Below are 12,781 nucleotides of genomic sequence, written 5' to 3'. Positions count from 1 at the left end.
TACTCGCACTTAGTTTTTTGTAGCCTAAATATATAATGAGTAATGGTCTTATTTTACCGTCTTTATTTTGAAGTGATGAGGGGAAGTGAATGTGTCTAATCTATTTCCTGTTCCAACTGTTGCTGTTTTTTTCCATACACATTTACATAACATACACACCACAAGGGGGAGATAGTGGGCACATGGACACTACTCAGTGTGTCATCTAAAGAAGCCAGAGGAGCACATGGAGTGAGGTGTTTGCCAAAACTACCTTGTATTTTTCTTCTTGATTCGTGGGCAAAGGACAATTGTTTTGCGTGGATTTTTTGCTCTTTTAGGACTCATTAGTCTTGCAGGACCACAGTCAAGACTATCCTAGGAGGACCTTTACCGTACAGCAACAAGGCATGGTTCCAATTATTTGGACTCAAACTTTGGGGTGAGCGCGAACCATTTTGCACGTACACATCCACAGACTTTTGGACTTTACACTCACACACACACACACACACACACGGGGATTCACCATTTTTTTTGTATTGTGTTATTGTACGAATGTTGTTTGTTTTTTTTGTTTGAATGTAAGGACATTTTCAGAGATCTGTGTGGTTATAATCCTTAAAGTATTCTTTATCAATCCATGATAAAATTTGAAAACAGGAACTAGAGAATTGAACCATTTTTTTATTTTTATTCTTGTGTATCCCGTTGATTTAAAGACGAGCGTTACATAGTGGTGGCCAGTACGGGTACATTCTATATTTAGCACTAGTTCTAGTTTCATATATTATCATGGATGATGCATATACAACTGTGGATGAGGTTGAAAATACAGAAACACAAATCAACCCTGTAATACATACTGTTGATTCATGTGAAGGAAATGAAACTGATTATACAGGTGAACAATTTACAACTAGACGTATTCCAACTGAACCATTGACATCACTGCTTAGTTCATTGTATATATCAGATACTGATCAAACTGCTGATGTTGTTTCTGATGAAGTGGGTAATCAAGGTATTTGTGATGAAGTTTTTCAGTTAAAGGAGGATTTATTGGCTCTTTCTGATAAAGTTCAAAATATGGAATATGACTTTAACCAAGCTTTTGAGAGTACAGTGAATCGTGAAACAAACTTCAGACAAGCATTAGATGATCGTCTGAACAGTATGCAAGAACACTTTGAGGATTCATTGAATAAATTAGAAAAAGCTGTCGTTGATTGTTTTCTAAGGAGAGATGAAAAATGGGAAAGTAAAATTAAACAAATTTACTCAACAAGCACCCCATATCCTTCTAGAAGACAAACTATACAGACAAAGGTTAGACATTCGGATCTTTTTTCCACTGCACAGTCACCTATAACCAAACCATCTTTTGATGCTACTTACCATGTTTCTGCCCCTAATTCCTCAGGTCACCAGACACAGTCTGACGCTAACGTTTTACCTGGTTCATCCTTCTTTTTCGCTCGACCTCCAGTACGTCTGGAGTTCCCCTCTTTCGGTGAAACCTGTGAGACAGCCGATGTATTCAACTTCATTGAGAAATGTGAAGACTATCTAGAGGTGAGACCATTGTCCAATCTGGAGCTATTGGGTACACTTAGCACTGTCCTGCAAGGTCCAGCTTTAAGTTGGTGGAAGGCTGAAAAGGGAAAGGTGAAAGACTGGGAATCCTTCAAAAGAGCATTAATGGATGCTTTTCTACCAGCTGACTATATGTCTGAAGTAGAAGAAAAACTAAGAAATATGGTACAGCAGCCCAATCAACGGCTCAGGGATTTTGCATACAATTATCGTGCTTTATGCCTGAAATGGAAACCAGATGCTTCAGAAGAAGAACTGGTGAATAGGATTCTGAATAACATCAACCCCAGAGTTGCAGGATGCTTGAGGGGGACAGTTAATACTGTTAGTCAACTGGTGAAAGTGGGAGCACTGGTGGAAAAGGACTGCATGGGGACAAAGGAGTACTGGAAGAAAGTGGAAAGTAGTAGTGAAAGAGACAAGACCAAGAAGTCATCTGAAGCTGGTTCTCGCAAACATCTGGCTGGTGTGACTATAACCCAACATCATCCAACATCTTTCTTGTTGGGAGTAACCATCAAAGTGAATGGACAGGAGATAACAGCCGTCCTGGACACAGGTAGTACATTTACTTTAATTCAAGAGAGTGTGTGGAAGAGACTGAGATTTAAGAGAGTTGAAGCATCAAAGACTTTATCCTCTCAGAAGTTCATCATGGCTGATGGAACCATACACCATTCTAGGGATCATCAGTCAATGAGTGTTGAGTGGCATGGAGAAAAATATGAGATGGGAGCCTTCATTATGAGAGATTCCCACTTGGCTTTTCCAGTGATTATTGGACTTGACTTTCTGAAGCTCGCCAGAGTGGTGGTGGATTTAGAACAAGGGAGATATGGGATAAGAAGAGGAAAAGACTGTAGGTACTTCCCCTTCATGTCTGTTTTACCCCCCTATTCTCAGGAAATGCCTGTAAGTCCATCCTGCTCAGTGAGACATTCTGCACTCCACCTGTACTGTGCTGTTCCTCCTGACTATCAGCCAATAGTTGCTTATCTATCTGATACACCAAGCATCTGTTATCCCGAAGAAGTAAGAGACTTGATTACTGCATGGCCAATTACCACCTCAGAAAAACTTGGGCATACATCGATTTATCAACACAAAATCACCCTCACAGACCATACTCCAGTAACATCAAGAGCTTATAGAGTATCTCCATTAAAGAAAAGCATCATTGAAGAAGAGGTAGATCGAATGCTGGAGAACAACATCATTGAGCCTTCTTTCTCACCATGGTCTTCTCCAGTGGTCCTGGTCCCCAAGGAAGATGGAACTTATCGTTTCTGTGTGGACTACAGGCGTCTTAACAAAAAGACCATCTTTGATGCTTATCCCATGCCTCTAATTCAGGACATCTTGGAGTCATTGGAGGGAGCTACCTGGTTTACATCCTTGGATTTAAGATCTGGATACTGGCAAGTCGAGATGGCAGAGGAAAGCAAAGAGTTGACTGCTTTTATCACCACCAAAGGCCTATTCCATTTTAAATCGATGCCATATGGACTGAAAAACTCTGCTGCAACATTCCAACGACTAATGGAGAGAGTGTTGGGAGAGTTGAGGGGTAAGATATGCTTTGTCTACATCGATGATATCATCATTTATTCAAAAACCCCAGAAGAACATAAGAAACACTTACATCAAGTATTAGAGAGACTTACTCAGGCCAACCTCACCCTGAACATGAAGAAATGTCAGTTTTTCACCAGACAACTGAAATTCCTTGGACACCTGATCACAGAAAGAGGGATAGAAATGGACAAAGAGAAGATTCAAGCAATCGTGAATTTTCCTACACCATCTGACCTGAAGTCCCTCCAACGGTTTTTGGGGTTAGCAGGTTGGTATCATCGCTATATTCCTCATTTTGCTGATATCACCGCTCCCCTAAATCAGTTGAAGAAAAAAGGAGTGAGATGGGATTGGAATGAGGAATGTCAATCAAGTGTGAATGCTCTGAAGCAATCCTTACAACATGCACCTATACTTGCACAACCAGACACTACTAAGCCTTTCCAGATACACACAGATGCTAGTGATGTGGGACTAGGAGCTGTACTCACTCAAACTTGTGACAACCAGGAGAAAGTAATCGCCTATGCTTCAAGGACTCTGTCTCCAGCGGAGAAGAACTATAGTACATCAGAGAAAGAATGTTTGGCGGTGGTCTGGGCAGTAGAAAAGTGGAGACATTACTTGGAAGGGATGCCTTTTGATGTTTTCACAGATCATTCTGCATTGACTTGGGCATTTAATTGCCCAAAGACCTCTTCTCGTCTGACACGCTGGACCCTGAGGCTGCAGCAGTTTGACTTTAGAGTTCAACACCGTAAAGGGTGTGTAAACTTGGTACCTGACGCTCTGTCCAGAGCTGGTGAGTCAGTACCTAACCCTTGTCTTTCCATCACTTCAACAACTGCATCAGAGTTGCCTATCAGTCTGGATGAAATACAAAAAGCTCAACAAGATGATAAAGCTTTACTCCAGTTAACATCCACTCCATCACGCTGTGCTGCCAAAGATCAAGCCATTACCTTTGAGAATATTCAGGGTATTTGGTACAGAAAAGTTCCCCTAAAAGGTGAAGGGAATAAGTATCAGCTTGTGGTACCTGAAGAACTCACTAAGAACTTTCTTCACTACTTCCATGATAATCCACTAGCTGGTCACTTGGGTCAACTCAAAACTCTTCTGAAGATCTTGGAAGTGGCATGGTGGCCATCTGTAAGAAAAGAGGTCTGGAGCTATGTTAAAAGTTGTAAGCTCTGTCAGCAGTACAAGCCCAGTAACAGTAAACCCTCTGGACTTTTGCAGAGTAATTTAATTACTGAACCAGGACACACTCTAGGAACTGACCTGATGGGACCGTTCCCCATAAGCAAGAAGAGAAATGCTTACATTCTTGTGATTGTGGACTACTTTACAAAGTGGACAGAATTATTCCCCTTGAGAGACAGTAAGACCCAAAAGATTGCAAAGATTCTCAAAGAAGAAATCTTTACCCGATGGGGTGTCCCAAAGTATTTAGTTTCAGACAGAGGTCCACAATTTACTTCTTCCATCTTGGCTGATGTGTGTAAATCCTGGGGCTGCATACAAAAACTAACTACTGCTTACCATCCACAAAGCAATCTGACTGAGAGGGTAAATAGGACTCTAAAAACCATGATCGCTTCCTATGTAGGCCAACAACACCAGAACTGGGACAAGTGGTTGCCCGAGTTGAGGTATGCTATCAACACTGCTCAGCAGGAGACAACTCGTTGCACCCCAGCGGAGCTTATGGTAGGACGTCAGATCCATGGACCTCTGGAAAGACTCATACATTTGCCTCCATCACCTGATCAACCATCATACACTGTATTGGATCGACAACACCACCTTCAACAGGAGGTTGTGCGTAGAATGAGGATGAACCAGGCTAAACAAGCTAAGTACTACAATCTTAAAAGGAAAGATGTACAATTTAAGGTGGGTGACTTAGTTTGGTTTAAAACTCATCCTATATCCAGTGCAGTCAGTAAATTCACCTCCAAATTAGCTCCGAAGTGGGAAGGACCTGGGGTGATTACTAAGAGAAAAGGGCCAATAAATTACTCTATATCATGGGGTGATCCACCAAGAACTGATTGTTTTAATGTGGTTAATTTAAAACGCTTTTATGGTCGTTCTTCCTCCGAGATGCCGGCTGGGGGGGGGGATCTATGTAGCGCTGCCACATAATTGAGTTTATGCTGACTGAAAAATTCATTAAATGTGTGAATAGGCCATGCAGTTAAGCATACTCGCACTTAGTTTTTTGTAGCCTAAATATATAATGAGTAATGGTCTTATTTTACCGTCTTTATTTTGAAGTGATGAGGGGAAGTGAATGTGTCTAATCTATTTCCTGTTCCAACTGTTGCTGTTTTTTCCATACACATTTACATAACATACACACCACAAGGGGGAGATAGTGGGCACATGGACACTACTCAGTGTGTCATCTAAAGAAGCCAGAGGAGCACATGGAGTGAGGTGTTTGCCAAAACTACCTTGTATTTTTCTTCTTGATTCGTGGGCAAAGGACAATTGTTTTGCGTGGATTTTTTGCTCTTTTAGGACTCATTAGTCTTGCAGGACCACAGTCAAGACTATCCTAGGAGGACCTTTACCGTACAGCAACAAGGCATGGTTCCAATTATTTGGACTCAAACTTTGGGGTGAGCGCGAACCATTTTGCACGTACACATCCACAGACTTTTGGACTTTACACTCACACACACACACACACACACACGGGGATTCACCATTTTTTTTGTATTGTGTTATTGTACGAATGTTGTTTGTTTTTTTTGTTTGAATGTAAGGACATTTTCAGAGATCTGTGTGGTTATAATCCTTAAAGTATTCTTTATCAATCCATGATAAAATTTGAAAACAGGAACTAGAGAATTGAACCATTTTTTTATTTTTATTCTTGTGTATCCCGTTGATTTAAAGACGAGCGTTACATAGTAATGCAACACTAGTGACGGTGCTGAGAAGACAAATCATCGCACATAGATGATATCAAGGATGATATTTAGCTGCTAAAGATGATGTTTATGTTTTTATTTCTCCTTAGATTCAGTTTTTTTAATTTATTTTAATGTATTATTTACTGTACAGATGTATTTTCACCTGGTTTGAACAAATGATACAGTAAAGTATGACTGTGAAATAAAATAGTTTTCAATAATGATGTAATAAATTATAAATCATACATGTACACTGTAAAAATATAGATTAATTAAGTTTCCGTATTTTGTGGTTCACAAGTCTTTTCCATTTATTTAGGGTTGTGAATTGCATTATGGGATGTTGATCTCTGCTCTGTCAACTTTTGATGTTGAAAATTCAACTCTACAGTTTAACAAGGTGACTTTTATTGACATTTTAGTAGTGTGAAATAATATAATCAAAAAGAATTAGCATAAAGAGAAATAAGCCTAAGCCCCAGCCAAACCACCCAACAGCCCAAGACCAGTTACCCACTGAAGCTAAGCAGGGCTGAGCCTGGTCAGTACTTGGATGGAGACCACATGGGAAAACTAGGTTGGTGTTAGTGAGGCCAGCAGGGGGCGCTCAACCTGTGGTCTGTGTGAGTCCTAACGCCTACAATATACTGTCAGTAGGTGCCATCTTTCGGATGAGAACCAAGGTCCTGATACTCTGTGATCATTAATAATCCCATGGCACTTCTCGTAAAGAGTAGGGGTGTAATCCTGGTGTCCTGGCGAAATACCCTCCATCATGGCCTACCAACCATCCCCATCCACTGAATTGACTGAATCACAGTCTCTCCACTCCACTAATAGCTGGTGTGTGGTGAGCACACTGGCATTGTTGTCCTGTGGCTGCCGTCGCATCATCCAAATGGATGCTGCACACTGGTGGTGGTGTGGAGAGACAAACCCCCCTTATGATTGTGAAGCGCTTTGGGTGTATGGCCATACACTATAAATGCGCTATATAAATACGAAGGGTATTTATTTACAAGGTTTTTGTAGCATAATATACAACACCAACCCGGATAATACATCACTTTAAACTATTAAAAATGACAATAAAAGTCACTTTTTTGGACTTTTCAAGATAAAAGTTGTTGTAAGAAATGTCAAAATTCCTGTAACGCAATTCAAAAGCATAAATAAATGAGGAAAAATAAAAACTTGAATCACAAATATGGAAAACTGCAAATTTTCAAATATTTTTGTATATGTCTTAGAGTGTTCATATGTTTTTATATATACATGAACATGTTTTGGGACATGTGGTTATGATTTATGTTGTTTTATTTAAGATAAATCAGTTTAATGGTTCATGATAATGGTTTATTATATTTTGTTCCTGCAAATTATAATGTCAGTTTTTTTGTTGATAATGAATAAAATTAAAATCAAATTAGTCAAATGAACTCAAAATGAGTTTTATCCATTTTCTTAGTTCCGTTACTGAATTTTAATTTGTACTTTTGATGTCATCAATAAAACAATTTTTATAAGTAAATTTATAGTGCAACTGTCACATGGTCACCCACTGAAGCTAAGCAGGGCTGTGCCTGGTTGGTACCTGGATGGGAGACCACATGGGAAAGCTAGGTGTTAGTGAGGCCAGCCTGCGGTCTGTGTATGTTCTAACGCCCCAGTATATTGATGGGGACTATATTGCTTAGTGAGTGCCGACTTTCGGATGAGACTCTTTGTGGTCGTTAAAAAACCCAGGATGTCCTTTGAAAAAGTGTAGGGGTTTAACCCTGGCATCTTGACCAAATTTGCCCCCTGGCCTCCTAAAAAATCCCCATATGATAATGGGCTTTATTACTCTGTTTCCTCTTCACTAATTGTGTGGTGTGTGGTCTAGTGCAATATGGCTGCCATAATGTCATCCAGGTGGATGGTGCACATTAGAGTTGGAGAAGGAGATTCCCCCAAAAAATGTGTAAATGGCTGTGTGTCCAGGAAAGCGCTATATATATGTAAAAAGTTATTATTATTATTATTATCATTATTATTATTATTATACAAAGACTAGGGTTTGTGAAATGCATGTGTATTTTATTTATTAAATACGAAGAACATTTAGATTTTCTGTGAGACCTTTAAACAAAGTAATTTGTCAGTGTGTGCTGTGAACTTCTATGTGACTAAAGTTTTTATTTTTCTTAATTTACTTCTTTTGATATGACTGTGCTCCCTGGATTAAAAAGACCTTTTAATGACAAAGCTGGCTGCAAAAAAGTCATTCAGATCTCTTGTGGTTGTTTGCACATAATGGAACAAATGCCCAAATGTTTGTATATGTTTGACAGAGGCTGGAGGAATCTTGGCAGTGTACTGTAATGTTGTACACTGTCCACAGTTGTTCATTTTATGGATTAATATCTCTCTCTCTCTTTTGTCTCCCACAGGAAACAGTCGAATATGCCTTCCTTATCATTTTCACGATCGAAACCTTCCTGAAGATTATAGCATACGGCTTGGTTATGCATCAGAACGCTTATGTCCGGAATGGATGGAACATGCTGGATTTCGTCATTGTCGTCATTGGGTATGTTTAGCTGATTGTTTTGCTAAGCTTCATTACAGTTCACTTCTTATAAAGTCAACAAACTTGTGGTTTTGAGACACATAGTTTTATTTTGTTTACAATAAATAATTTCCCTAATTAGGCTAAACAAAAAGAAATGAAAACAACTGAGCATACGACAAGAGTTATTCAGTCACAAGATTGCACCAAACAGTCAAAAACGCAAAGCTGACAGAACCGAAACCATCTGAATGAAGCTTATACGCATTATCATTCACAAGATGGCGCCAAACATTTAAAAACAGCTTTGTGAAAGACAAGCAGACAAAAATTTATGTGGATGTAACTTAAGTATATGGATTTGAATGTATTCACTGATGATCAAGGTGATTTCAAAGTTCCCTGATGAGCCTGCGTTATTTAGCGGTTGTTATCTTGGGATAACATACTTTGGAATGTTGCGACCAACCAATCAGAATCGAGACAGCAGTGTAATAAGCAGTATTCCAGACAGCAGTGTAATAATAAAGACTAAATAATGATGCTGAAAATTCAGGGTTTAATCACAGGAATAAATTACAGTGGTCCCTCATTGATCGTGGAGTTATGCTCTAAAAATAACCTGCAATAGGCGAGATCCGCAAAGTAGTCAGCTTTATTTTGTACAATTATTTTAGATGTTTTAAGGCTGTAAAACCCCTCACTACTCACTTTATACACTTTTCTCTGACAGGCATTAACATTTTTCCTGCAGTCACTGATCCACAATGCTAAAGCAAAGTTCATCCTTATGATGGTCTTGTTGCGGACAGTTACAATCCTTTTTGCATCCTTGTTGAAACACTTTGCTGCTTTCATTCTCATGTTATTTTCCTCCTCCTTTATGTAATGAACTGATTTATTTATTTATTTCATAATAGCGTCCTGCAGCCACTTAACATCTACCTTTAGCAGGTCCAGAAGTCAAAATTTTTGTGTGATAGTTGGCATCTTTCTCTGCCTTTTGGGTGCTACCGCAGGTGCCTTTGATGGTGCGAAACTTTTCGTCGACACATTGTGGGGTTTGTTGGGGAGAAAACTTGCAAACTTACAGTCCAGCACATCAGTCACACTGCTAGTGATCGAAGATTTATGTAAATTTGGCAAGCTGAACGCATTCTGAACTGTACAGGAGACACGGCACGGAGGAGATTGATTGACAATGGTGTATACCTAATCAGGACGCAGAACAAAATGTGCTCCAATAAAAACATGTCAAATTGCACTAAAAATACGCGAAACTGCGAGGCCGTGAAAGTTGATCTGCTTTGTAGCGAGGGACCACTGTACATTTAAAGGGCACATAGGTTACCACTTTTTTCATATTTAATATAAGTCTTTTGTGTCCCCAGAATGTGTCTGTCAAGTTTCAGCTCAAAACACCCATCCGATTATTTATTAGAGCTGTTTGAAGTGTCTATTTTATAGCTGGAAAAAAGGTTTTGCTGTTTTTATGTACTGGCCCTTTAAGGCTAGTCCTCCCCGCCCACCGTTCCCACGTGCCTGTCAGCAATCGCCGCCCTCGGCTGCCTCAGGAAGCAGATCTCATATAACGTGTCTGAGAAATACTACAGTAGGAACTTTAACAATCAGTATTTGATGCATTTTTTTTGTGTTGCAACAATGAGTCACACACAATGTCATTACAAAGTTCACGCACACACACAGCAAGGACACAAACACATAGCGCAGACACATACACACACACACACATAGCACAGACACGCAGACACACAGACACACACAGACACACACAGACACACACAGACACACACAGACACACACAGACACACACAGACACACACACACACACACGCACACACACACACACAGAGAGAGAGAGAGAGAGAGAGACAGCACGTTAAGCTTTGCACTCGTTTTGCACGCATATATGACATGATACTGGTAATATCCACTGCTGTATGGATATCTGTTATGTTAATGTACAAAATAAACCTGATTTAATGTCTACAAACCGGGATTGAAGCGTCTTCCTTTATAATTGTTCTGACACGCGGCCGTGCTGATTAAGTGCATCTGAAGTGAATCGCTGTAATTTATTACAGACTACCGGACATGTTAATACATGCAGCTGTCAATCATTATTGGTGGGCCGGGGGACCGCTCTCCTACGGTCGATCTGAAAACCGCTCCAATTGGTCCACCGTTTTTATGTTGCTAAAATTGGAAAAAAAGGACTATGTGAGTTTATTTCACCCCAATATGACAGTTTATACACTATACTTACACACATTTCTGTCCAAACTGCTTGAAAAGTAGATTTTTCTCCATAGGTGCCCTTAAATATGATATTCGAGTAGAATATAAAAAATTAATGAATGATAAATGAAGCATTAAATGCCCAACAAAAAATAAAATGGACGGCGCATGTGTAAAGAGTAACATAATATATGGAAGAGATGCATTTAGAAAGGAAAGATAAAAACAAACAAGAACAAATTATAAAAAAAAAAAACAATTCTTTCTCGTTGCCTTTCTTTCACTCCCCCCTCCCCCCCCCCCTCCTTCATGTCGCTTTCACAGATTTTCAACCTTCAATGCCGTTCACCTTGTCTTCAACTCACACACATCCACACTCCTTATGGTGATATGACCCAGAAAAGACCTGTAAAATAAACCAGTGACGTGAGCAGCCATTATTCTCCGTATTCTGCCTCATTATACAGGCCTCTATGGAGCATTTTCTGATTTTAGATTAGAGTTCATTATTGGCTGTATTAATTGCAGTGCATCCTCAATTTCTATTTTTTTTTTTTTCATTTCAGTAAAATGCAGACTGAAGCACACCATACTTTTTCTTAATTTGAGTGATTCTGACAATAATTCTATGATTAAGCATATCAGTTTAAGCATATCAGAACTTACACTCATGGGCCACTTTATTAGGTACACCCTACTAGTACTGGGTTGCATCCCCTTTTGTCTTCTGAACCGCCTTAATCCTTCGTGGCATAGATTCAACAAGATGCTGGAAATATTCCTCAGAGATTTTGCTCCATATTGACATGTTAGCATCACGCAGTCGCTGCAGATTTGACGGCTGCACATCCATGATGCAAATCTCCTGTTCCACCACATCCCAAAGGTGCTCTATCGGATTGAGATGTGGTGACTGTGTAGGCTCAATTGTCATGTTCAAGAAGTTTTTGTCATTGGCCAATCACATGCTTCAATATTACTTTTTTAAGTGCTCCCTTAGCATTATCTAACATGATTTTCATTCATTCATTCATTTTCTTTTCGGCTTAGTCCCTTTATTAATCTGGGGTTACCACAGCGGAATGAACCGCCAACTTATCCAGCATCTGATGCCCTTCCAGCTGCAACCCATCACTGGGAAACACTTCCTTTCACACACATACACACACTACAGACAATTTCAGACAATTTAGCTTACCCAATTCACCTATAGTGCATGTCTTTGGACCTGTGAGGGAAGCCGGAGCACCCGGAGGAAACCCACCCGAACACGGGGAGAACATGCAAACTCCACATAGAAATGCCAACCCACCCAGCCAAGGCTCGAACCAGCAACTTTCTTGCTGTGATGTGAGAGCACTACCTACTGTGCCACCGTGCTGCCCCTAATATGATTTTATAGATCTAAAAATAAATATAAACTACATACATTGTTGTGTTTTTTAATACATCTGTTGTGATAAATATTAATTTGATCATTTACCACATATACATTAGATATTACATGAACCATTAGGTCATGAATATTTACCTGAACTTTACAGAAATGTAGACTGACGCATAGAGTACTTCATTAATTTGAGTGTATCCAGATTCTGACAATGCTATAATTAAGCATATCAGCGTTGCCAGCTTGAGCAAAGCGCTTCACAGTGGTACGTTTTAATTTTCTAACTCCCTGGAAAAACACAGCGTCTCCACAAAATGTGACAGCGCTGCAATTCAGGGAAATCTTGGCTGCTGCCTTTGCGTTAGACTTCATCTGGCACCTACTGGCGGTTTTAGTGTCATATAAATTTATCCATGACAGGCCTAAAGCAGCCAAGGTACTGTACTAGCTCAAAATAAATTAAGTTATTCTTACCTAAAAATAATAAGACTATTTTTTGCCAAT

At 39.6% G+C, this 12,781-nt stretch overlaps 1 protein-coding gene across 1 annotated transcript in view; it reads left to right on the top strand.

Annotated features, from left to right (window-relative positions):
* The window catches only part of cacna1da (calcium channel, voltage-dependent, L type, alpha 1D subunit, a), a 173,469-nt gene that overhangs the window by 39,858 nt on the left and 120,830 nt on the right, over nucleotides 1–12,781 (top strand). Inside the window, exon 3 of the mRNA XM_056468396.1 lies at nucleotides 8,510–8,649. Coding sequence (XP_056324371.1) covers nucleotides 8,510–8,649 — 140 coding nt within the window. The remainder of the gene's footprint in view (nucleotides 1–8,509; nucleotides 8,650–12,781) is intronic.

Source organism: Danio aesculapii, chromosome 11 (assembly GCF_903798145.1).
Source record: "Danio aesculapii chromosome 11, fDanAes4.1, whole genome shotgun sequence".
Lineage (NCBI taxonomy): Eukaryota > Metazoa > Chordata > Actinopteri > Cypriniformes > Danionidae > Danio > Danio aesculapii.
The sequence above is the reverse complement of the archived record's forward strand: the minus strand, read 5'-3'. Positions and strand labels throughout refer to the sequence as shown.